Source organism: Larimichthys crocea, chromosome VII, assembly GCF_000972845.2.
Source record: "Larimichthys crocea isolate SSNF chromosome VII, L_crocea_2.0, whole genome shotgun sequence".
Taxonomy (NCBI): Eukaryota; Metazoa; Chordata; class Actinopteri; family Sciaenidae; genus Larimichthys; species Larimichthys crocea.
In genome coordinates, this window is record NC_040017.1 from 10,102,189 (window position 1) to 10,130,094 (window position 27,906).

Here is a 27,906-nt window from a genome sequence, read left to right on the forward strand (position 1 = left end):
CCTTATATCAGATTGTAAGGGACATGAATGTCTTGTTTGCTTTTGTGTCCAGATGTGACTTTCCAGCCTACTCCAGCTATAACCTACCGGACTCTGGGAGGCATTCTGGATTTCTACATGGTGCTGGGACCTACACCTGAAATGGTGGTGCAAGAGTACACTGCAGTAAGTCTTCTTGGACTTCTGGTCTGTTTGTGTGTGTAAATGTGTGCACCTATGAGTGTGTGTGTGTGTGTGTGTGTGTGTGTGTGTGTGTGTGTGTGTGTGTGTGTGTGTGTGTGTGTGTGTGTGTGTGTGTGTTTGTGTCTGGCCCTGGGCCGCTGTTGATGGACTGCAGCAGCTGGGAGTTCTCCGCTTCATTGCGCTCTCTCATTTAGCCTATCTAAACACACAAACACACACACACACAAACAATCAAACAAACACTTTATGGACACTGTCCCGATTTCCTGCAAAACAACTTTTTTTTCTGTGCTGAGCTGTTTTGACTTCCTTGTTTGTTTTTGTTCTTATAGCTGATTGGACGACCTGTTCTTCCTGCCTATTGGTCCCTTGGGTTCCAGCTCTGTCGCTATGGTTACGCCAATGACCAGGAGATAGCAGATCTATACCGTGACATGAGGGCAGCGGGTATACCCTATGTAAGTTACTGGACTTTTTTAAGATGTCCCAATTCAAGGAGAGAACAGCAATAGCCGTACGATTGTTGATTATGTAGCAGAACATAAAACAAAGAAATAAATCAGGTATTACAACTCCATAAACATGATCTAAGATAACAGAATATTAATGGATACAGTGCTGGTACTATCCACACACGTTTTCCAGTATGCCTGCTTTTTGTCAAAACACTGATTTCAATCTGAGGAGGAATCATTTTACTGCACTCCACATCCGAACTAAAGCATTCTGGTAGCCTCTTCTTGTCAAGGTTGTACAGTATAGCATAAAGGCATAATGGCCACTTTCCATGTTTTACAATGATTCACTGTATGCAAATAATAACTACATAAAACTAAATTAGATAAAATTAGGATGAAGCAAAATGGAGGCACAGACTTAATGGATTACATTTGGTAAATTTTACAATTTAACCTAATGAAATCTGACCTCCTGTTTCATTTGAAATCCATTCCATTATAGGTTTCACAGCCTCTAGACATTTCCACTTTGTGCCCGGACCAGTAATTCTCTTTGACAGTCGAATCAAAGGTTCACATTTAAACAACATTTTTGATAAACGGCATAAGAAGCCAAGTTTGTAACAAAACATGAAGTATGATTAATCTGCGAGAGCCTTGAGTTTGATCACAGAAAGACGTCCCAAGTAAAAACAGGTCAGAATTCCATCGTCTTCATCATGCAGAGCAGAACATGAACATTTCCATCAATAATCAAGTGATCTCCAGAATATGCTTTCACAAAGCCCTAACCTGCAGGGAGCTGACACCAGCCAAAAATACTTTATCATTATGTGGAATGAAAGAAGTGAAAAATTCTGCTCACAAAGGTTACACATCAGCTGGCTTTACAGACTAGCCAACCTTAAACTGCCATAGACACATCAAAGTAGATTTTGTTTAGTCCCTCACGTCTCTCTTATCGCTGGGGTTGCATGTGTAAAGACAAACTTTCCAGTTTTACTTATTTATTAGAAGAAATACCAAATATATATATTTTTTTTCCTGACCTTATCTCTAAGTTAAAATATTACTTTGCATTTATTGAAACTTAATTATAGTAACTGAATATACAACAAACAGTTGTCCAAGGACTAAAAGTGAACTGCATTCCCAAATTAAAAAGTTATATCTCTTTTTCTTTTCTTTTTTATATGCTGATAGCACAAAACAGAAAACATTGCAGGAAGATATTGATTGCATTTATATTGAATTGCTGTTTAAATCACTGCTTTGTGTTTTTTGATTCTGATATTTTAATTAAAACAACGTCAGTTTAATTTAAGTTAATTTAATGTTGTTAATGGTTGTCAATGGCGTTTCCTGCAGGATGTGCAGTATGCAGATATTGACTACATGGATCGTCAGCTAAACTTTGTTCTGGACCCAGAGTTTAAGAATCTGCCTACTCTGGTTGACAACATGAGGGAAGAAGGCATGAGGTTCATTTTCATTCTGGTAATGCTATTATGTCATAAACTATTGATATAGCCACATGAGTGGCAACCATATGGAAGGTTTAAATATTATATAGAGATATTAAAGATAGTATAAAGCTTACATCCGAGCTTGAATGTTAAGTTACTGCTAGCCACTCTCTTCTAAATATTAAGAGTCCTGTGTATCATAATTCCAGGATCCAGCCATCTCAGGCAATGAGACAGTTTATTACCCTGCCTTTGTGAGAGGTGAAGCAGCAGATGTCTTCATCAAATGGCCCAAAGACCTCAGTGATGAAATTGTGTGGGGGAAGGTAAGAGGGAATGAACCAACAATGGGAACAATGGGGAAAAAGTGGGAATTGATAAAAAGAAATAAAAAAAAGACAAAAGACAAAATTCTACATAGCGTGTGCTGGTATGATTATTTGCCTTTCTTTTTTCAGGTCTGGCCAGATTACCCCAATGTCACAGTAGATGAAAATCTGGACTGGGATTCCCAAGTAGTGGTACAGTATTGTATATCTTTTTTTTTTTCTTTTCCATCATATTGGAAAGTATGTCAAAGCATTCCAGCTGTAGACAGGCAGGAGGGAATACAGTGAGAAACAAGTAAAAATGCATGAGATGTTTTGAACTTAAGTTTTCAGTGTCTAATTTCCAGAAATTTTACTCTCCCATTTCTAGCTATACAGGGCATACACCGCATTCCCAGACTTCTTCCGCAATACAACAGCAACATGGTGGCGTCAAGAAATCCAGGATTTCTATGACAACATCACAAAGTTTGATGGCCTCTGGATTGTGAGTGACCCAAAAGAAAAAAGAAAAACAAAATAAACAAAATGGGATAATTACCTCTCTGTGGCTGATTTTCTTTTCACTCTGTCTGTAGGACATGAATGAGCCTGCCAGTTTTGTCCATGGCACTGTTGGCGAAAAATGTCTTGGAGACCCACTTCTAGAGAACCCTCCTTATATGCCACGTAAGACACAACAATTCTATATTTTGTTTTCCCTATGTTATAGTAACGTCAAGATGAGAATTCTCTGTGGATTTTCCTTTCTTATGAATATGTTTGTGTGCCTTCCCCAAAGCTCTGGATTCTAAAGAACGTGGCTTAAACCATAAGACTCTGTGCATGAACAGCGAGCAGATACTCAGTGATGGAAAGAGAGTCAGACACTATGATGTCCACAACCTCTATGGCTGGTCCCACACCAAGCCCACCTATGAGTAAGTAAATGTGTACTCAGACATTTCTGTTACGAGAATCTTTAAGGAAGAACCCTTTTGTTTTCCCAATCCTGTGGGTCTGTCTCCTTTCTTTTTTTCCTTCTTTTCTTGTGGTGGTTGACTCCGTCACTGCCTCCTCTTTCAGCTGGCCCTGGCCTATGCCAAAACGGGGTTTTAGGAACCTCGTGGCGGTTTTCAGTCAATACATCTGCAGGTTTTTTCCAGTGCCGTCGCTTCCAGAGGAGAGCAGATATTGGGGCCCCACGTTGGGCGCCAAAATGTTACGATAATTTTTAAGGAAGAACCCTTGAATAAGGAGGACTGGATTTAAAGTATCAAGGTTTAAGTTGAATTTATTATTCTTGTACAAGAAGGAGCCTTTCCTCTGTAACCCCTTTTGTGTATTGCACTGTTAAACACTCCTTCTTGTACAAGAATACTAAATTCAACTTAAACTTTGATACTTTGAATCCAGTCCTCCTTATTCAAGGATCCTTAAAAAATATCGTAACAATTTCCATTCCAAGTTGTATTATTTTATACTTAACAAGTCGTATTACCTGTAAGAGGGCAGGTATTCCTGTTATTTACTGTAAACATATCATGGTCCATATCAATCAGATGTACAAGTTTGAATGTATTTCTGTGATGTTTTAAGGCAGATGTACATAATCCAAAGGAATTTGTTTGCATTGCCTACTGGGCCAGACTGCATTTGGAAGCAGATAAATTAGAATCATTTTACAATCCTACATAATCTGAACATGGTCAAATTAGATGTACTGTAGGCGAACTGAATGGAGAACAGGAAGGAATAGGAACTATCATTGGAAACACATTTAGGAGCAAAATTCAGCCACAGGAGATGAATAACTGATATCTTACAGCTATCTACAGAAAGACAGTCTCATCAAATCTTTATGATAATAATCACCAATGAGAAACTACATTGCTCCTTGCGGTGACATTTTCCTCTTACCACAGGGAGGACAGATTGCAGAGTTAGCTACAGAGGAGCCTGAGGATGCTGGACACTATTGGGCCTTGAGCCCAGGTGCTTTAGCTTGGGAACTGTTTCATTTTAGCACCGTGGTGAATTTAACAATCACAATTAATTGGCTGATTTGCTTCTAAAATAAATGTACTTTATTTAAGAGGGAGATGCCACTTTTACATTCTATTCATTGCTTGTTTATGTATGTCTGTGTTATTTTCATATGTAAGACAAATCTCTCTTTGCAGCGCCCTGCTGAATGTGACAGGTAAAAGAGGCATAGTGGTGACCAGGTCCACTTACCCCTCTAGTGGAAAATGGGCTGGACATTGGCTGGGAGACAACACTGCCAGCTGGGACCAGCTTTACAAATCCATTATAGGTACATATAGAAAAATATTGTGAATATACGCTTGGTGATGAAACTAATCTCATAATCAAAGGGCACACTTATGAAAAGGAGGTGATGCAATCAATCACACATGCTTGCAAACTGTGCAACGGAGAAAAGAAAAAGCAGTTTTTATTTCAGCATAACTCCCTATTTTCCTTTGTTCTACAGGCATGATGGAGTTCAGTCTGTTTGGCATCCCTTACGTAAGTATCATCATCTGATCTCAGTTTTGACAAGGTATAATCTTATTGATGTGACCTTGTCCTCTCTAAATAGATTACAGCAGCCTGAGTGATGTTATTTTGTTTGCTAGACCCCTTGATCAAAGGACATCTTGATATACAATCTGAGGCGTGTCATTACAAGCCCTGCCTGAACTTGGAGGCCTAGTGCTAGTCCGTCATGACCTATACATACTTATTAATTTAGTGATCTTTAATGAAACATTTTTACATTGTTGTTCCACTTTTGCTAGTTTGCCCTCTGAATCTTTGTCTTGTTCTTATTTCTTTTCTCTCCCTCACACACTGTCCTTCTCTGGTCCTTCAACTCCTCAGGGGCTCTAATAATAATTATAATCGGACACCTTATTGATCCCGCTATGGTAAATAATTTGCATGCCCTTAGACTGGCCACAAGGTCAAATACACAGCATCCCTCACTCGTGTGGTGTCTGGCTCAAGGACACCTCAGACACATGATGCTTGATACCAAAGCAGTGTTATCCCAGGTCCTGTGATGCTCTTTGCAGTCTTTGTGGCCTGCACCTTGGAGCGCATCTTTCCATCCATCTCTGTGCCCTGACACAAATATACACATATACACTGACACTTTTTTTTTTTTTTTGTCTGTTTCTCTTTGTCAGACCGGGGCAGACATATGTGGGTTTTTTAATAAGGCTGAATATGAGATGTGCCTTCGCTGGATGCAGCTGGGTGCCTTCTATCCATACTCACGCAACCACAACGGCAAGTATAACGAGGTGAGTGAATTCAAAACAGGAGAAGAACATTGACATAGAGATGTACTGCTCTGTAAACCTACTTAAATTCAGATTTTTTTAAACTTATTTTTACTCTTATCTATGCTTCTTCTGTTTCACACTCATGGCAAACTGGGGGCTATAACCCAACCACTGTTGCTTCTGTGCATTCAAACTAACTTTTACAATCTTAAATGTTGCTATGGTTTACTGTAATGCTGGGAATTGACCTGATATTTTCAGGTAATTGTCACCAGATTTTAACCACAGATGAGATACCTGTAACTTTTTTTTTTGTTTGTTTACTGCCATGTCTCACTGTATAACTTCATTAAAACTGATCATCGTACAAGAATAATGGTCCAAGAAAAACATAAATGATACATATCAAAATGTCTTCTTGCTCTGAAAATGGCTTCTCAAGTTGTGTTATTACAGCTGTGCAAAAAAAACATTTACCAACACTCTTATTGTTTGCAAAAAAATGTTGCTTTCTCTACCCGTCTCTCTTAATCTGCAGCTGACATACACAAACACACAAAAAGATAGACCTGTTTGGTGGTGTAGTGTCGGCGGCATTCATTCTAGCAGTGACCTTTAAGAGCGTTGGAACACATCTGAAAAATCCAATAACGCCCATCCGGAGATCGATCCCACCGGGCGAACTTTCTCTGCGCTGGAGTCTGCAATACTAGACAGGACACAGATGTGTGTGTATATGTGTCTGTGGGTGTGTGTGTGTGTGTGTGTGTCAGTGCCGGTGGTTTTTAACGGCATGGAGTGGGGATATAATTGAATTCTCAAGGTGATCTGGGCACCACTGCATACTACCTAACCACCACTCCACACACATATACACCCCATGATTCCAATCATTTAATAATGGCTTGCAAATGGGTGTTTAAACACGGAGAAAATTGACAGGAAAAAAAAGAGCACACACACACACACACACGGCAGGAGAGGGGGTGGCACAAAATGACAGTTTGAGAGAAAGAGACAAAGTCAGGAAGATAAAAAAAAAGCAGCATAGAGATAGGATCGGTGGATCAGTAAAGGTATTTATACTGAACGGGAGAAAAAAAGAACAGAATGACCAGGAAGTGAAGTATTGACAAGCAAATACAGAAATAAAGGGACAGGGAGGGTCAGAGAAGTTTATAGGCTATGTGACAGAGACAGAGAAAAAATGATGAGGGATAAAAAATGATGGCGGAGAATAAAACAAGATGGCAATTTAGCAAGTTAAATGGTGGTGACATGGGGTAGAGATAAGGATGTGAGAGCTGAAAGGAGGCTGAATAAACAATTTGCCAAATTTGAAACACCTGCGATCAAGTCAGAAAAGTAATATGGGAGAGGCGGGTGCTTGGTGAGAGGCGAAGAATGAAAAAAAAAACACACAAACAAGGTCTGAGAGATGGGAGGAAGAAGGGAATCAAGGTCAGCTATTTATGTAGTCTACTGTAAAAAACGGTATTATTTTTCCAGTCAACCGTATAAAATCCCCAATCATCAGACAGTTAGTGACTGTAACCTCCAGTCTGCTTAACAAGGCGTTTGACAACAAAGTATTAACACCACAAACTGGGCTGGAGGGTACACAAGGTCAGAGACAGTGGAGAGAGAAAGAGAGAGAAGAGTTTTTGCAGAGTCATTCCCAGAGCTCCGTCACGCCTAGTGTCTCTTTGCCCTCAGACAACTTTCAGTGTTGACCTTGAGATCATTACATTGCACCAGTAATATACTGCAGTGTCCACAGTCATATCAGAACAATGAAAACTTAATTAAACAAGATATGTTCTCCCCTAATGGTTGTTTAAACAGCGTAGTTATATTCAAGTCTTGTATATTGTTATTCACCCAAAGAGACATTATGTTTGTCTAAATATATTATCTTTTCACAATGTGAACTCTGTAATGCTAAACAGAAACTCAAAAGGTTTATGAGCTGGGGCGAGGGAGTAGATTCCAGACAGATAAATGAGGAGAAAGACCAAGCAGAGGAGAGAAAAGATGAGAAGGGCTGACACAGCCAGATAACCTCATTTTTCCTGGAGGCCACGCATGCAAGTATGAGCACGCACACGCATACATATCTGTCTACAATCAGTGTGTGTCACAAGGCCTTTTGCCACTTATAAATGTGGCCATAAATTAGGTGAATTCATAAGATGGATTCTGTGGCTGCTTCTCAGTCTCCCGCTCTCATCTCTTCATCAATCCCTCCTCTGGTTTTCCGCAGATGAAAAGTCTACCTTGAGGGCCCAACAGACAGTGGTATAACTGTCAAGTCATGCAAGATTTGTGTGACTGAATGTTAAAGAGTATAAAGCAAGTTTTGGGGAGATTATGCTGTTGGTGACTGTGCAGCTTTTCATATAACTGGGTACACTGCCTTAATGAATGAATGCTTGGTGAGGGAAACGGTGCTAAACTGAACATCTGCCGTTTGTTGAACTCTGTCAGCTGTCGAAACAAACCTTTGTGCTTCCTAAATTTCACTTATGGTTAGCCACCAACAAAGTTTTTTTTCTTTTTGAGTTGCATCTGGGGCATACCTGACCATAGTGCTATATGTTGATATGGTCCTTGCAGTCCAGGTACCAGTAAGAAGCCATTTGTTTGACGTTTGACATGGCATTCCAGCAAAAGCACAAATGTGGATATTGTCTAAGGTTTTTGGTGGGTTTGATGTCACATAATGGGGAACGATCTTTACATAGCTAACCTTAGTCTGGCACATGACCAAAGAGAGACAGTACTTATAAACAGTGGCTATCAGGACTCTTGCTTGACTTGTCATCCAGTACTGATCCAGCTCACCACGCTAATTCAATGCTACATTGCATCTCTATTTCTAGTTCCTACTGGTCATTGTGTACCTACTTATAACACATGATACAAAGATGAGAGGGGGAAAAAAAAGAAAATGTCTTAATAAGTTACTTGGGTCATTTGAAAATAACGAGGCCTGATTTGAGCCTGAAGCTTTATGCAACAAAACCGCCCAAAGCCACTCCCTGAAACCCAATACTTTGTCTGAACTCATTTGGTTCAGGTCAGGCAGTAGAACTGTATCTGCCCTCTCCAATTCTGAAAGCAAAGCAAGCTCAGACTTACCCATTCAGATTCGCTTGGTCAATCTCTCTCTTTATATCTCTTTCGTACACACACACTCTCTCACCTACCATTGTAACAACTTCCCAGTGAACACATCATTCATTCCTCATTGTAAGCCATGAGGGTGCAACATGAGGGTTACTAAAAAGGTAGGTAGGTAGAAGAAATCATGGGTTTCCAGATAATTACAATCTTGTAAATTTCCTCAGAAAATTAAATGATAATCATGTAAACTCCTTAGGTCATAAGATAATGGAAATGTTCTATACTCAATCCTGTGCTGTTAGGCCTGTAGTTAGTAACCACTGGGCTACAGTTAATAACTATTATCAAATCTGACCCAGCTAAATTGCAGCTGGGAAGAGAATGTCTGTCATTTTATTGGTCTCTGTGATGATTTTTTTAAATTATGTTTTTCTTAAATTGAACACAAGACACATGCACACAGTTTCCACATAACAGCGTAACGCACTAAAATAAGAACCACAAACACATGCACACATACATAGTCATCTGCAAATACAATACACACCAATACAAATAAACACACACGGGATCATGGAGAGGAGCATATGGTGGTGACACGCTTCAGATGAAAATCTTCATGATCCTCAGTGTGTGTGTGTACTTGACCAGACTGATTATTGTCCTCAATACACTTCCAGAAAATGAGCTAATACATTTAGATTGGCCCATATCTAGAGAATGACAGTACACCGTGTCCTCTTTTTCTGTCCTTGTCTCTTTAAGGGGACACTTGTTGCCAATTAAAATGATCTACATGTCAGAAAAGTGTGAGACAGAATATCGGTATCAATCAGTATAAATGCACGCAGGTCATTTGAATATTTCTGGCATGCTACAAACTAGCAAATGTTATTGCAAGTCTTTCTTCATGCATGGTAACATGTTGTGAAGAGAAAGTCAACATTGCAAAAACAATGGCAGGATAAAAAAAGACACCTGTGTGTACATTTATTTCACAGCAGACTAATCTAAAAGTAATACTTTCATAGTTGTCCGGCTTTTTACTGCACAGCCCTGCATGTCTGCGGTATCTGTACTTGTAACTGAGAGAAATAAACCATAGGCAGCTTTTGAAATGTGTTTCGATTGAAACTGTGAATCTGTTCACTCAAAACACTCAGTACTTGTCTCTAGCTACAGGTAAATAACCATTTTGAACCATCCAGGGCATCACCAAAACACCCTAAATAGCAATTGTCCAGTCATAGCTTGGCAACCGTAAAAGGGCATGATAGATTGCTCATTTCTCCACATACAGAAACTCTAACAAAGATAGTCCTGCTTTGTTTCAGCCTTTCAAAAAGCAGAACCCAAGTGCAAAAGTGTTAAGAATGGAATAAACAATGTGTTTATCTGTTCTAACCTAAGATGCCATTATTAGCTTGACCTGTTTAGTACTATGTTAGTTAGTGGAGTGACTGTTCATGTTAAAAATAAAAGCCATCACCTGTGAATGCTGTTTTTTTGTTAAGGAACTAGAGTTAAGCATAACATTAGTGAAATCATCATGCTCTTTCTTGAACTTTTGTGTAAATTTACACTCGAGCAACTCAAACCATTGTTATCTGACATAGTGTTGTGTTTGCCAAACATAAAAGTGAAGCATGCTGTTGAAAAATATGAACAAGCATGTAACAAGCCAAAAAGTTAAAAACAGTTTAATCTTGCATTTTTCCTTCTCTTACACCTGATTAACTAGCTTTCTATTTTATATTCCAAGTCTATAGCATGGATCAGAAGTCAGAATCATGCAGCATTACACATTTATCACGGTTTCATGGATGTAGTTATCAGGTGCATATTAGAGACCCTGGACAGAGCTGGAAACATTTTAGAAAGTCAGCAGGAGATTTTTCAACCAGCATGTCTGCACTAACTAGCTAGCTGGGTACAGCTGCTAAAATCTAGCAGTGACAGGTGTCAGTCCGGCCAAAAATGTTGATTGATTGTCATAAACTGTATGAGTGCTAGACGAGAACAGAAAGCCATAGCAATAATAACTATGCAGGCAGAGGTTAGCAAATCATGAACAAAAATGTAAGCAACAAGTTCTCAATGTTAAACAGTCTAAAATGTCTTTTTACACACATTTATCACTATTTTATATTACAAATAATTGGGAATAACCTGTCTATAATTAATTCTTTTTTCCATCAGCGACAAGATCCTGTCGCTTGGGATGCTCCCTTCGCCAAGGCATCCAAGGACGTCCTGAACATCCGCTATACTCTCCTGCCCTACCTGTACACACTGATGTTTGAGGCTCACACCAAAGGAACCACAGTTGTCCGACCTCTGTTGCATGAGTAAGCACAAACCACACAACACATATGGATCCTGTCTATTTTCTCCTGACATCATGGCTCAAGCTAAATGTACAATCACTTAATTAATCATTAAGTTGGGACTAGGACGGACTGTTTCTCTTGATTTGCTGTCAGAAAAACCTGATTTCATACAAAGTTTGCTTCTCGTTGGTATGCAGAATATCACATGTGGTGGTTGCTGGACTATAAAACTATTTTTTTAATGTCCAACTAATTTCCAAATAGTTGTCAAAATGTTACCACCAAAGCCTTCTTTATTAGCTAATGCTAATTTGAACCTGACAGGCTGGTAAAAAATAGAAGTATCTACCCTGCAGCTGCCATTAAAAAGCCCTTGAGCAAAGCACTTTCAATTCCACTGACACTGTTTAGAGGCCAGCTGTAGATGTTTTTGGCTATATTTGGCAGAACCCAGATGTGAATGTGTGGAACCTTATAAGGAAAAGGAGACATACTGTATTTATTCATTTTAACAGACTCGTCTAAAGTCACAGATGTTTTTTAAGGAGCTGGCGGGGTCAGTCTGGCAGGGTTATTTGGCTTGCATCTTCAAACCATTGATTTCTGAAGTACTTGAACAGTCTGGTCGGAAGACACAGGAGATAGCGCTGGTTACATATATATTATAGATATATTATATACATATATATATTAATATATATAAAAATTTCAGTCAAGTTTAATGGTGTCTGTGCTTGTGTGTCATAGGTTTGCGAATGATAAAAATACATGGGAGATCAACAGGCAATTCCTCTGGGGACCTGCTCTGCTTATCACTGCTGCACTCGACCTAGTATGGACATACAGATAAACACAGTCTTCATTTTTACTTATATCATTAAGCAAAATATATCACAGATGCAACCTTTCAATCATTTCAGGTATTGTTGTCTCCTTTGCATACATTTCTGTAGAATTTGGTTGAACTAATAGATACTGTGATTGACAGGGCGTCAGCCATGTGGATGGCTATGTTCCTGATGCACGGTGGTATGACTACCACACGGTAAGTCCATAACAACGTGAAGACAATTAGATAGACAAAAGCCTAGCTTGCCTAATGCATTGCAGAAATATTGCAGATGATAACCTACATACACAGTCAAGCACATCTCTCGTGCAACAATAAAGTAGATAGCACTGAAAAGGAATTACAGTATCTGTTATTGAAAGAGGTAAAACCATCTAAGTGACTGATTAGTCTATGCATAATGTGGATATAGTTTGATAATATGAACGTTTGTCTATGCATCCTATCTTGTATGGAAGACACAACGCACTGCATCTATGAGGTGTATGTAGCCAGACCAAGACCACCACAAGTACAACAAAACCCCAAATGACAATATTAACAAGAGACATCTTTGACAACATCATTAAGGAGTTGCAGCTCAACAACTGCAGAAGGCGCCTCGATGACAAAAACAAACACCCAATCACTCTGTCTCTTTCTAGCTAGGGGACTCCCCATCTGTTAGACAGCATCATAAAGCCAAACAAAACATGAGAAACAACAGCATAAATTGTGGCATGGGATGGTGGAGAGGAGTGGTTACCTCAATTAAACTTGTCTCTTCAGATAACAGATAAGGATAAGCTGTTAGAGACAGGACCAAGGACGAAGTGGAGAATATTAGAGAAAAAAGAAGTTTGCAAAGAATTGCAAAGAAATGTTTCAGATGTAGCCTTTATAGAAGTCACATATTTTACTCTGTGCTTTGTGATTTACTGGTACAAATGCCAATTTCCCCACAAAGGAATTGTTAAATAAAATAAAGCAATGTTTTATTACCTACAGTTGTACTTTAATAGTCTGTAATTATTGCTACTTTCATCAGGCCAGAGATATTGGACTGCGTCGCCAAATGTTGAGTATGCCCACACCATTGGACCATATTAACCTTCATATCAGAGGAGGGTTTATCTTACCCTGGCAGAAACCAGAAAACAATACATATTATAGGTAAGTTCACACACATAATGACACAGCACCCTGTCTGTTTAGTGTGAAGTATGTTTGCACTGGAATGCTACAGGGGTTGGGAGGGTACATATGTGTGCGTATCTCTGCTGGTTTAGTGTTACAAAGACTTTACCATGAATGATTGACACTCTAGAAAATGAACGTCATCTCGTTGTTAGTATGTGTTAAAGGAAGAGGCCGTGAGAATGAGAAAGAGAGACTGTTAGAGGGTGATAAGTGTTCCAGCAGCACTGAGATCAGGTGGATGCCCTCAGCAGGAATGTTAATGTATTTGTCCTCAGCAGCAGGTATAAATAGATGTTGTCCTTTAGCAATATGCTATAACCCTCTCTGCCCCTCTTGTTTCAGTCGGAAGAATCCTTTAGGACTGATCGTTGCCCTGAGCGACGGTGGCACTGCTCAAGGGTCGTTCTTCTGGGACGACGGAGAAGGAATAGGTAAGTGAAAGGGTCACCCGTGAACACTCACTCACCCACACACACACAGAATAGCGCAGAATTTCATGCTTTTAGATGTGTATTTTTGGTCAATATTTAGAGTTAATATATTCCTTTAGCTGGTCTAAGCTTGTATATTGATTATTAAAAAAGATACAGATAACTTTGATAACTTTTCATTTAGTGCTATTATCAGGTCAAACACTTAATTTGTCCAATTATTGCCAATTAGCAAACCTGCTGAATATTTACAAGTGGATCCCCTTAAAATTTACTTTATGCTGTCAGGAGCCCAGTTTGATATAGAGCATAACTAAGCTTGAAGCTCATAAAAAAAAAAGAAAAAACTTGACCGATTGCCTTGATCTAGTTGACCCTGAACAGAAAGCAGCTGACAGTATTTAAAACACACACACACACACACACACACACAGCAGAAGTGCATTCATATATACACTTCATCTCATTTGAGCTTTTTCATGAATGAGAAAAAAACAAATTTTGATGGATGGCAGTTACCGAATTGGCATGTAGACAAAAAGGATGAAGAATAAGATTGTATTTGTTTTCTGATTTACAGATGAAAATGTCAGCCATGGTTTTTAAATGCCATTAGGCAGACTTTCCATCTATTCATCTACAGTATTTTCTTTTGAAGAGCCGCATGAACTCCTTGAACTCAGTATGTCTGAAATTCGTGTACAGTATGAGAAAGCAGAGGGAGTCCCTTTTACTGAATGTCAATTTCTTCATTGATTTTATCAGACAGACACACACGAGTACAAAACGTAGTCTCTCCACATCTCTTTCTCACTCATTCGCACACACATACACACTGATATATGAACAGAAATCAGTCTCTGAAGTACTTCTGTGAGAAAGATGCAGTCCTCTGTGAAAGGCCTGTTTGTATTGAGACAAAACAAGAAAGGGGTAGATAGATAGAGAGAGAACGAGGGATGACAGAGAAGGGGAGTGACAGATACTATTACAGTAATTCTCTGTGTCGCTGCCTGGAGATATGCTCTCCATCACTTCTCTTTTATCTGCTCACTTCCTCCTCTCTTCTGCATCTCCCTGCCTGTCTGCAGTGTGGGCCTCCCTGTGTTTTTTTTCTCGTTTGCTTCGCCTCTCGCTATGGCGTCTGCTTACCTTGTATTATCTGCTTCTCTTGAGTTATGCATGTTTGAGTTCCGCATAGCTGCTCACTCTGCTGTCAGTCAGGCTGAATCATCTGTGCATTCCTGTACAATATTAACCTGTGGAGAAATGTAACTGAGTACATTTACTTTATGCACTTTTACTTTACTTTGTCACTTTCTACTGCATTTCAGAGAGGACTGTACTTTTCACTAGTATGACAGCTTTAGTTAAATTAAGATGTCTGCACACAGTAGCCTATAGTCGATTAATGCATTGACAGAAAATTAATTAGTACCTATTTCTTTGAATTGTTTAAGTTATGTTTATTATCAAACATAACTTTATTGTTATATGTTATGTTTCCAGCTTCACAATTGTGAAGATTTGCTGCTTTTCCTTCTTATTACTTTATTTTTTTATCATTTAAAATGTTGGACATTTTGTTGGACTCAACAATAATGATTGTTGCAGTCCGATACAAAATAGTTAAATGTGTGCGCCACCTGAACTGACTAATACTGAACTAATAATAATAACATGAATAAATAATAATAATAATAATAAGATACTAATAATAATAATAGTACACACGGGACGATTTTTCTGCATGAGTTCTTTTACTTTTAATACTTTAAGTATAACTTTTCCGATCATACTTAGATACTTTTACTTTTTACTTTTAAGTAACATTTTCAATGCAGAATTTCTACTCATAACAAAGTCATTTTTAGTGCAGTTTTAGGTCTTTTACTTAAGTAAAAGATATGAATGCCTCTTCGACCATTGATATTTCATCCAGTCACTCAGATATAGTCAGTTTTAAATTTAGTCATGCAGCTACTCAGTGTTTTATTCACTCATTATGTCACCCTTCATTACGTGACTTACTTATTTATCCACTACATCAGTTGTTTATTTATTTGTCAGTCCAGTCAGTCAGGATAACATGAACTGATTATTCACTTATCATACAGTTTCTCATTTATCCAATTCAGTCTCTGCCCCTCTGTCATTCATTCAGGTAATCACACACATATTTTTTTTGTCTTTCCATTGTCTCCATTTCTGTGTGCAATTCACTCTTATTTTTTCTCCTCAGACACAGTTGAGAAAAAACAATATCTGCTGACTACGTTCAAAGCACAATCGGTGAGTTCAAGGGCCAGCTTCATGTCACATTTCTCTTCGTCATTATTGTTATTAATGCAGTGAGACTGGTGAATAAGTCCATGCTTTGACATGCAACAGGACTGTGGTAGGCGGATGTCAAAGGCTAACTGCTGGAGAACATTAGCACAGAATTCACGTCTAACTCCGGGTTGGTGATTTGAATGTAGCTGTTAACACTTTTTTCTGAGACAAAGTTCTCACTTTAAAAACTCTTTAACACGTGTATTAAAGAAATTACATACATATGCTTATATTGTTGAATCACTTAATAATATCACTATATAATAATATATTCAAAACATTTAAAAGCTTTAATAATGAGACACTTTACAGTCTTTTATGCATATCATGGTGACATTACAATTATTTTACGATTTAAAACATTTTTAGAAGGTGGAATACAAAAGTAGATACAATAGGATAAATGCAGCTGAGCCCATTTGCAGAATTCTGAAGTCAGATGCTCCAAGTATAACAGAAATAGTCTGGAGCCTTTAGTTTTATGCCTTCATGACAACTCTAATGAAGTCATTTTCATCAGGTGCAAGGCTTTTGTAGTGCACACACCTGTTTAGTGTTTCATGACTCCAAAAGAGCAACTCACACTGATGTGGTTGAAGTGCAGCAGCTGCGGTTATGTTTATGCAGATCATAGTGTACTTGTTTTGGCATGAAATTGCACTTACTTTTTTTTTTTTTCTCCTCTGTTCAGACAACCTCTTATCACAAACACAAGCACAAAGAGCAATTTCATGGCTTTTGTTGGTAAAAGCACACATGCTGATTGGAAAATGACCCCAAAAGAAAAACCTGCTTGTATGTTTCACTTGCCTCTTTCATCTAGTACTGATTTAAATGTGTCAGGTCAGTGAATGGTTATTGATAGTATAATCCACAAATGCTTCCAACCAGCATTAACAATTATATGCTCTTCAATATATATAATCATTGTCTGCTAGATAAAGCCACAAACATTGTTCTATGTGTCTGCATTTATCTGAACATCAGATATTAGGGTGCAATTTAACGCCAAAATGGGTATCAAAATTGCACTGTGCAATGGCATCAGTACAATCTCAGCTGCATCACTCCACTTACGTTGGCACATTTGCTTTTATGTGAAGCCATGACATTTGTCAATCAGTTAGAAAAAATATAGATCTAAGATCTAAGAGGGAAAAGAGATATAAAGAAGGACAATACAATATATAATTGTGCCTCTGCCTGCACCTCTTCCAACATTGCACAGGTGCCTTAAGAGTTGTGTGTTGCGTGTGCATGTGTCTAATGGCCAAGTTCAGTGTGAAGTGAAGGCCACAGCTTTATCACATTTGTCTGACAGTGTCTGACAGACACTGGGACTAATGTAGCTAGCCCAGCCATATTTGCTTCTTAGCCAAGCAAAGGCACACAATCACACAGAGACACACAATAATGAGCACACATTTAATCGCAAACACACAGACATACACATGCATACGTACTGTATATGCACACCTACATCTACGATACACACATACCCACGTACAGCAACGATGGCCAAACATCTGTGGCTGTCCTCTGCCTACCATCAGGCTCATTCCAAAGCAATTTCACACAGCGATAAAACAGGCACACTGTCTGACAGCCAAAGGGGGGATAGAGCGAGAAAGAGCGCACAAGCGTGTGTGTTGTTTGTGTTTGAATATGCTTGTGTGTGTGTGAGTGTGTGTTCATGCATGTGGGTGTATGTGTGAACAGGCAGATGTGAGAAGATGAGGATAAGTTGGGCAATGAGGCCAGTGCTGCCTGGCGGATTAGCAGATCGTATGCCATTTTGGATGGCAATCTGAATGTATGTGTGTGTATATGTGAGTGTGCTCCTGTAGCTCCATGAGTGCTGTACCTTCAGACTGAGACCATTTCTACAAAGTGAGGATATTTTAGTCTTCCTCAGTTTTCAAGTGTCTTCTAAAAGTAGAGCATAGAGTAAAAATATGTTGGATATATAAAACTAATGATATAGAGAAAGATACTCAAACATTAAATCTCCTTCAGTAAGAAGATGAAGCTTAGACTAGAGGAGATATTATTTAATATTAATCAAGTACATGATTTTATTTTTTTATGTAATGTATTTATTCTGCTACTAACAACCATCTTCATCTCTTTGTTTCACCCTCTCGTCTCTATCACTTCAAGAAAAAACTGTCCAGTCAGGTCGTTGACAATGGCCTGGCTGCTGCTGACCGGTTGATCCTCGGTGTGGTGAAGGTTTGGGGTGCAGGCAGCGTTAAGATCACAGGGGTGACCCTAACAGATGAAGCCGGAACACCGCATGAATTGACCCCGCATCACAACACTGAGACTGAGGTCAGAAGAGTTTTTACCATTTTGTTATGATATTATCATGAAGTTATAAGCCTAAGTTATACGCTTAGTTAGCACAGGTTGGATCAATTATAACTGGGCCATCCTCACTAAGTTTCCAAATAGGCTTTGAATTATGTGTTTTTGATGCTTTCTGCCATTGTGAACATGATAAACACAACTCAACAGACTGCTGGCCAATGTCATCAAATACAGTAAATAATCTATGGTCACAAAAGCTCTTCATATAAAATGAAATGCCAGTTTTTGGCAAAAGAGCGCTCTTTTTCTGCACGCAGTTGCGGACAGAAACCAATAATGTGTAGTACAGTATATACTATGTACTCATTTGTTCATATGTTTTATTTAATCTATCATGAAACAAACTACATCATAGTGCAGTTTTAAAGCCACAGAAAAAACAAAACGGAAAAATGTTTCCGGTTTCTAATTCACAATGAAATGCCTCACAGCATTTGCTTAAAATCAACTCAACGTATTGTTATTCAATAACAACTTTTTTTTCTTATTCACTGATCATTAAGACCATAAATCTGCTCGCAGGGATGGGAAACTTCAACGGTAATGGAACAATATAGCTAATGTGTATACAAGCGTACACTTTCCGCTGCATCCCACAAATGCACTCAGCTAAATTTCTGCTCTAATAACCTCAAAATAAACATATTAATCACTGTCTAACATGCATGCAATCAGTGTCATTGCGTTTAATAGTTCACTCTGCGCGTTCATATCATAGCACAGTGAGCCTCTTTCATCATTGTATGTGCACATTTCATAAACACGGCCAAGTTTTCAAATTGGCTGAGCAAATTGGCCAGTCAATAAGTCACAACAGCAAAAAAAAAAAAAGATTTCAGGTTCACAACCCAACCGCTGCTGTGCCACACTTTGTCATCTTATACCTGTAATCAACTCTGCATTTCCCCCTGACACTGAAGACTTGACTCAGGACAGCAGTTTTAAAGCTGCTCATGTAAAATGATTGTCACTCACTCTCTCCATCATCTATCATCTGCTCCAGTGGTTGAAATGAGATGTCAGCAGGAATTGTGTCCACAAGACCAAAACATAATATGACCTGTTGCAGCACTTGAATCAAGGTGATTCATTTGTTCAAAGTGGCTTTTTAGTACCACTCTTACCTTTATTTTTAGTGGCCACTGTGAAAATTAAACATTGGCATATTGAGCTAGAAAGAAATTTAGTTTTTTTACACAAGACCAAAACAAGGTTCGGCTGATGGCTTCCAACTTCTTTAATCACTAAGTGAAATGGAAAGACAGTAAGAATCCTTTTAGATCAGAGGAGGAGAAACTGGAAAAAATCATTATCACTCATCTGTCTTCAGTGTTAGCACTGCATCCCTTACATTCTTATCTGAGAGTTTCCAAGGCAAACAGAAACTGCTGCAAGCCTTCAGTTAGTAGGGATTCCAGTTTGCCATGATTGTACTATTATGGGGGAAACACTAAAGCTATCTATTTTTTAGCCGGAGGATGGGTGATATGGAGGTTTACCACTACAAAGGTGTAATGCAGAAGAAAAGGGAAAGATGAGACCAAGCTTAAGAAGATAGCATGTGTTGTTCTCCTCTACTAATTTAGCGTGTGATAAAAATATTCCTGTCGAGGTTATGTACTGTACTCAGTGCACTTATCGGGAGCAGGAAAATGATAGCTACAGCAGCACCATAAATAACTGTAGGTGAAAAAGCCCAGAAGTCTTTGATTTATACTGTTCTTGGAGAAGACGGACAGGGAGAAGCAAGAAGAGCAGACAAGAACTGCAGATGAAGAAAGTCAGAAAGACAGAGGGATTTTGAAAACAGGCGTGTGTGCGTGTGCTGGGGATGCAAGAATGGGAAGAGAATAATGAAAAGACAGAAAGACAGTCCATCTTTGGAAAGGAGGGAAGGAAGGAAGGACAGAGCACGGTGGAGTGAGAGAGAGAATGCATCATAGTAAACAGATGGAGAGAGGAATAGAGGGGTGAAAGAGATAGAGCAGGGAGAATGAAAGATGAGCAGAGGGAAGGAAGAAGGGCAGAGAGAAAGGAGAGAGCGGGAATGAGGGTGACATCGTATGCATGTGGTAATAAGTGGTTTTTCAATGTGAGACAATCCATTCATCTCCTTAAGTATTGTCTGATAGGGTAACAACTCGAAAGTAGCAGTAAGCAGCTGGCACTGAGTCATTTGAATACAGTGAGGTTGAAGAACCATTTCCGTCTTTTTATTCTGACCCAGTATAGGCCTCTTCATACTGTCATATACAATATCTCATCACATGTATAAGCCAAGGCTGGTTAAACTTTACTGTGTTTTATGACATGAATGAAATGGGATTATTTTTCTTCAAATCAGATAGAAGGAGCAGAGCAGAACAGGAGGAATGTGTTATAACATTTCATACATTTCTCATGTACAGTAGACTTAACTTAAGACAAGTTCCATCCATTTATTTATCCATTCGCCTATACTGGCTAATGTTGCACAGTTTATCTTATCCAGATTGCGTTACGGCAAGAGGCCACAACATAAGCAAGCCAAAAGACTATCACCGGTGAACATATACAGTACATAGACAGGCGATTATTCATACTCACATTCACACCCACAGGCAATTCAGAGTCCCCACGGAATATAATATGCATGCCTATGTTTTCATGAGTGTATAATCATCTAAAAATACGAATTGCCTTAGAATGAGCCTTTCTACAGATGTTGCAGGTTATCTTTCACAGAGTCTGCCATGTTGAACTGCCATGTTTGGGGTTCAATCCGCAACTTCACCCCTAGATACCACTAAAATCCTATACACTAAACCTTTGAATTATAGGCTGTAACTAATACATAAAACATGATTTAGCAAAATGCATAGAAAAACAAAGGGGAAAAGGAATAAGATAGACAATATGAACAGACGAATCTCGCAAGCAATCAGGCGACAAGAATCATAATACTAATAAATGTAAAAACTATTTAAAAAAGAAAAGAAAGAAGATTCAATATCTGCACATGACAATACTGGAGCACACATAGGAAAGAAACTACATATATCTTTTCTTTTTTTTTCTTGTGTCCTAGGAGCTGATTGTAGATGCTACTTCAAAGTCTGTTTATGTGGATCTGCCTTTTACTATAACATGGAGGACCAGCGCCTGATCAACAGTGAGCAGTTGTTGTGTTTTGTTCCTAAATAATTAATGAACCTGTACATAATGGTCCATTGCCATAAATTATGATGTAAAGTAAATGCAATGTTTCTTGTACATCAAATCACCTTAATGTACTCCTACACTATTAGATGTTGTACATCAAATCACCTTAATGTACTCCTACACTATTAGATGACCCTGTAAATGTTTTTTTTCCCCACATTTCACGAACTAATCGAAACAGTTTTTGTTACTCTTATTATCATTTTTGTCATTATTCCTGTTCATTATTATTATGCATTGTTATTATTAACCCTTAAACAACATTACATCACATTGAGTACATGCAGAAATTATTTTCTAATGATTAACACAACAGAATGTTTTTACAATAAACTACTTCATACTGTTGATACTGTCTTGTGTTTAAATGCACTCGGTGCAGAACAAATTATTAAAGTGCTTGATTTGGGGGGAAAAAAAGTATACAATGTCCTTTTTTTTTTTTGTTATAAATAACATGAAAGGTTTCCTGTGGAGTTTAACAAGCTCTACAAAGCTCTTTATTTATGAGAGGGTCTTATGTATGCATATGAGGACTCACATGTGCCGTATGTGTATGCGCATGTGCACGTGGGTGACTGTACTGCCAATGGTTTCGCACTCTTCCAGCAATCTAATAGTAATGTGGCCAGAAAAGTAGGACTGCACCGACGAAGACAGGGAAGAAGGAGAATGCAAGCTAGTAAACGTGGATGAAAAACTATACTGGATTATAAATGATTATAAATATTGACTAATTAATTTTGGTGAGTTATAGTGAATGTGCACAACTTTTCAAAAAAAAACTTTCCATAGGCCATTTTTAAATCCACCTGTCATTTCAGCTACAATACACAACAGTTCACAGATTTTGGGGGTAAACTCATAAACTAGTATATTTGATCTTTATGTGATCAGTTACATAATACAACACGTTTACATTCATTTTGAACCTTAACTTGCATGTTGCACTTGATGCATTTAACACATTCTAGTCATTTTTTTTAAAAAGAGCAGGGTTAATGTTTTCCCAATTTTAGTGATTGTAACGTCATACATTAAATAGCGAAGGAAAGAAACGTAATTTGTTTCCACAACATATTACCCGCAGTGAGCAATTTTATGAAGTTGTTCCAGCCCTTATTTCACCACGCAGGAATATCTGTAGGCAGCCAACTGCTGTGCAAAATGTGTAAACAGGTGTATTATAAAATAACAAACAGCGAGAACTAATGACCAGTGGATGAAACACGTACAAGATATCAAGAAGTCTGCTTTTGTAAATCAGAAAATGTTTTCATTCAAGAGTGTGATGCTGCGAATAATTCGCTGCACCACACCTGTGATCAACAGAGGAGCAATGACTGAAGTAGAATTATTAAGTGCAGCTTAAATCTTTAAGCACATTTAGAGCAATTGCCGTATTTCAGTATGTGCGGACATCCGTGTCCTCCCACAGTTGCAGATATGAATGCACCTGTAAGTGTATGAGTGTGTGTGTGTGTGTGTGTCAGGAACTAGACACTAATTGTAGCTCTCACCTGCGGCAAGCTGCTTTGTCTCGTCCCATTACATCCCTATATAATGATATGCAGACATTCATTATTCAACATGCAGTAAACGTAATGATATCAATTTAGCCATAGGCACCTCAAATTGATTTCAGCAGTAATCGGCACTCCGCGGGTAGCAATGTACAGCAGGGCTTTACTGCTGGATGGTGAATTGGATTGGCAGATGTACGTCTCTGTGTGTTTTTGTGAATATGTCCAAAGATTTTAGATTTGTGATGATTCAGTCCAGCCTCTGTCTCCAGGTAATATGTGCTTTTGAACAAAATAAGTTATCTGTTTTGACTGAAAACAAAGCCAAGCCACCCACCAGTGCCAGCAGGTCTGATTGAGCTGAGACTAGAGGCGCCCTTCTTAGATTCATACTGAAGCCATAATGCTGTCTTTGAAAGAAATCAAACAGTTTGTTTGATTTTTTTCCTCTTCTTCCACTGGTTTTATCAATTGTTATTAAAATAATATTACATCTACTATCTTGTTGGATAATATAAACTTGCCTATTGACTTTGTCATCATTATAATTTGTTGTTGTGAGTGTTTTTTACATGCTTTCTTTTCTGACAATATTTTCTACCTCAACAGGCAACACCACAGGGCAGTAAAACCTGGCTTTTGTCTCAGACATCAAGAGAATCTCATATCTATTTATGTTTGGGTTCATTTAGCTCAAACTTTTTCTTACACAATATTTCTTTATACATGAATTTGTGAATTGTCTCGGTCCAAATACTCATTTATGCTGAGTACAAGTCTAAATATTTGATTGCAGTCTGTTGGCAACAGTATGACCTGTCTCAGTTGTGTTGAAGTGTGTGTGTAGTAAAGTTAGTGGACTGCAACAGAAATAAAGGAAGGGAAAATTGGTGTACCTAGAATAACCTGGACTTGTACATACATCTATGCATACAGCGATTTACGGACAATATGAATATGACTGACCTGGGGTTATAATCAGGGTAAATTAAGGGATCCATATCAAGATTGTTCAGTTTGTGTCTATTCTTATCAGATGTCTTAAACTATCAAATATTGATTTAATTATCAGCCTCAGTCCATTATCAATCAGAATATTGCTGCCATCCACAGTTTCCGAAAAGTTCACCTACCACCCTGTTCAAGCATGATCTTCACAACATGATTTAAAAGTTCTCCCGTGCTCCTCTTCTCACACAGTTGAATAATGTGGCTCAGAACTTTTCACAGAGCACCTCACTTATATTTCATCGTCCATAGATCAATGTGTTTTTCTCAGATTTTCTGAGAGAGAAAACCCGTCTCACCAAACAACATGCTTTTAAATGAGCTCCAGTGACAATGCGTCTTTGTTACTGGGGTGACTGACAGATACAAGTGTGTCACAGATGAAGGGAGGGAACAAAAAGATAAAACGTCATGAGAGAGGGGAAACACTTTGACGACTTCAAAGACTGTCATATGCGACGGGTAAGTGTGTGTGTGTGTATGCATGAACTTAATGTGTTGTTACTTTTTTATGCTTGTGCATGTTTGTGTGAAATGAAAACTTTGTGAAACTTTGGGGAGGTTCAGATATAGACAGATATAATAAAAGCATTGGTTTATTAATTATCTGTGGCTTATGGCTTAAGTAATAACAATCCAATATTCTTATTTTGAAAATCTGAGTCATGAAAGAGAACAACAATGCTCCAAATCAGAAAACTTACTGTATGAATATAAAGGTAACAAATAAATTACACAGATATTGAATACAAAAGCATCCTTGTGTCACTCTTCACACACACACACACACACACTCATACACACTTTTTTTCTATCATCCTATCATTCCATGAGCACAGCTCCTGTGTCGACAGCCCAATAGCACCCTGACTGGATCCACACAGGCACTTTCACCATCTGACACGCACCCACAATCTCACTAACACATGCACGCAGACACACTGTGTAAAGATCTTATCTGTTTGTCATGAGCCGTTTCGTGTGTTTGACACCATGCTTCAAGCCATGCAATTTTCCCTTCACCTTGACTAATCGGCCACTCATTCAAGGCAGCCGTGCACACCAGCAACTCATACATACCTGCCCACTGAGAGCCTACTATGCTAATTAGTGTTTCTGCGTCAAATTGAAGGAACATCAATGGTTCCCGACCGAGACCGAGACCAAAACGAAAATCTTCCGAGAATCCTTAGATGATAAAGAACAAGTAAATAAGCATAAACCTCAGGAGAGGGAATTCACAGAGAAATTCTCCCTCCCTCGGCTGCAAAGGGAGGTATTTGTTAGAAGAAATAAAGTATTCCAAGAAAACTTCTATAAAATTGTTGACTTATTCTGTATTGTGCATCTCCTTGGCTGAGTCACATCTGCCATTGCTTGCCGTTGTCATTCCATCTTTTCATTTCATCCTTATTTGTCAATGTGCCCTTGAAGTAAACAGGACATTTTTGACTTTATCTCCTTAAATAGTATACATAAATATCTGGCTGAAATGCTGTATTTCTCCCTTGTTGAAAATGTACACTTATATAGAACTTGTGTAATAAAGCAGAAATGAAAAATTGTTAAGTTGATGACTCATTGCAATGCCTGCATCAGTTTCTACTTTGTACTTTCTGCTCCACTGCTTGATTTGAGGCTAGTTAAATTACATTTAGATTAATGATATTTCACACGGGTGGGCTGCTAGCAGGTTGTGATAGGATTATGCATAAATTATTGACATTAACAACCCATCACAACACAGCAGTTGGTGGAAGAGGTACTATTTTCTTGAAGTTAAAGTACAAAAGTATTGTAAGTAACAGTGGTCCTTTCAGAGTATATATATGTATACACACACATACACACATACACACACACACACACACACACACACACACACACACACACACACACACACATATATATATATATATATACATGATTTCAATATAATAATAGAAGCATTATTGCACAAGCAGCATTTTTATGTTACTTTTAACTACTTCATGCATACTATATATTTGTGACATCTTATTTTGAAAAGATAACTACAGCTGTCAGATAAATGCAGGCCTAATGGAGTAAAAAGTACACTACTAATAGTAGCAGTATATACAATACAAATAAAGTACTATAAGTACAGTACTTAATTACGGAAGCCCTAAAAGGCCATACATACATACATTTTATTCCACCCGTTTTCCCGTGATAACGAGATAATTTTCCTCCGTTTTCCTGTGATAACGAGATAATTAATTCGAGATCTCGAGAAAACAAAACGATAGTCTAGTGTATTAAATCATTGCAGGAAACATCATTTAGTGTAGCAATGTCAACTGCGGTCAAGTGAGCAGACGGTCGTCTTTTCCTGATTTCAAGTGCGCCCATATTACAGAATGTATGGCAAATGCATGTATTTCATGATACGGAGCGAGCAAACCTATTACGCCGCTGTAAAATCACTTTGATCCATAATTTCTGACAAAGGTTTGTACACTTGATCTTGATTTAATACACTAGACTAGCAGAAAAAATGTGAACCAGACATAGTTAATTAAAAAGTGACAGTGAACCATCTGATGGGATCTGTTAGGATAAAAGTGTAAAGGTATGACAGATGACAGCTGATTTTCATTGGGATCAGCATCAAAAGGTGATATCAAAAAAAAAAAAAACATAAATCTGCAGAGAGCACTAGACAGCTATTTTATTTGACAGTGAATGACTATAATTAATAAATGCCATTAAAACACATCTGTCGACACTCGTGGTACCCCTTCAGGTGGCATGGCGATCATTATTGCAACAATCACCATCACCATCATCATCATCATCATCATCACTGTCATCACTCTTAAAATATCTCACTCGAGATCACGAACATGACTTCCCTCAAAAGCGTCACAAGAAACAAGTGATGGAAAAGAACATTTCTCCACAAAATCTGTAGAAATTTTCGATTAGGCCTGAAACAGACACATTTAACGATGTCTTGTGTGAACTCAGTACATCACATATCCTGTGACTTGACCTTGTTCTACTTAATGATTTACTGAAAACTTGACTTGTTAAAGGTTAGTTATTTTAAAAGAAGAAAATCAAGCATTGGCAGATGATTAACACTGATAGCTCTGCCTCCGTCTGATGAGTGAACAAGAGACCAGTTGTTTTCTGTTTCCTTTCAAATTAAAATTAGCAACAAATTCGGCAACACAATAAAATGGTGTCAAATGAACAAAGTGATGGATCAGACTTATCCATGTCTGGCCTGGGTGAAAATGCAAGGCTATTTATGAGTCAGTGCATACCGAGAAAGATTTTTTTCCTTTTTTCCCTAGAGCATTGAGGAAAAAAGACATATCTTTCTGGCAAACAGCAGATTGTGGATTAAGCACCAGAGAATGGCCACACGCAAACATCTTCACAAATCACATCAACTGGCACAACGACACGCCCACGCACTCGTGCAACCATTCCTTACAAATCAAATCAATAAGAGGCATGGATGAACAGTGATTTGCCAATTGGCTAGGCCATGCACGCATAAAAAGATTTAAATATCACTGGAAATAGGGCCAGTGTGATTGCATCACTTCCGGTTCAGCAGAGGTAGTCAAATGACTCTGGTGGCTGAGTAATTCAATACTCTAGATCGTGTGCATAATGTCACAAATCACCCTGCACGCATGATCACCAGCAAATTGAAGATTCAAATCAAACGCGTCCAAATAGTGTCGTCAAGGGTCTATGCAGTTCTACAAAATACATTCTGCCCCTGAGTGTTTGGACAGTCATCACCCTAACTACACACAAAATATATAAAGGGACAAATTTTTTGACCCTAAATCCTGAATTACAATT

At 38.3% G+C, this 27,906-nt stretch overlaps 1 protein-coding gene across 3 annotated transcripts in view; it reads left to right on the forward strand.

Moving 5' to 3' along the window:
* si (sucrase-isomaltase) overlaps positions 1-21,505 on the forward strand; it is a 66,442-nt gene extending 44,937 nt beyond the window's left edge. For all 3 annotated transcript variants that reach the window (XM_027280243.1, XM_027280244.1, XM_027280245.1), the window contains exons 30-48: positions 53-165; positions 516-641; positions 2,010-2,138; positions 2,317-2,433; positions 2,566-2,628; positions 2,807-2,923; positions 3,015-3,105; positions 3,218-3,356; positions 4,599-4,732; positions 4,913-4,947; positions 5,610-5,726; positions 11,034-11,182; positions 11,912-11,996; positions 12,153-12,209; positions 13,042-13,166; positions 13,536-13,624; positions 15,867-15,916; positions 18,119-18,289; positions 21,396-21,505. In XM_027280243.1, coding sequence (XP_027136044.1) covers positions 53-165; positions 516-641; positions 2,010-2,138; positions 2,317-2,433; positions 2,566-2,628; positions 2,807-2,923; positions 3,015-3,105; positions 3,218-3,356; positions 4,599-4,732; positions 4,913-4,947; positions 5,610-5,726; positions 11,034-11,182; positions 11,912-11,996; positions 12,153-12,209; positions 13,042-13,166; positions 13,536-13,624; positions 15,867-15,916; positions 18,119-18,289; positions 21,396-21,473 — 1,985 coding nt within the window. In that variant the 3' untranslated portion in view covers positions 21,474-21,505. The remainder of the gene's footprint in view (positions 1-52; positions 166-515; positions 642-2,009; positions 2,139-2,316; positions 2,434-2,565; positions 2,629-2,806; positions 2,924-3,014; positions 3,106-3,217; positions 3,357-4,598; positions 4,733-4,912; positions 4,948-5,609; positions 5,727-11,033; positions 11,183-11,911; positions 11,997-12,152; positions 12,210-13,041; positions 13,167-13,535; positions 13,625-15,866; positions 15,917-18,118; positions 18,290-21,395) is intronic.
* The last annotated feature ends 6,401 nt before the right edge of the window (positions 21,506-27,906 follow it).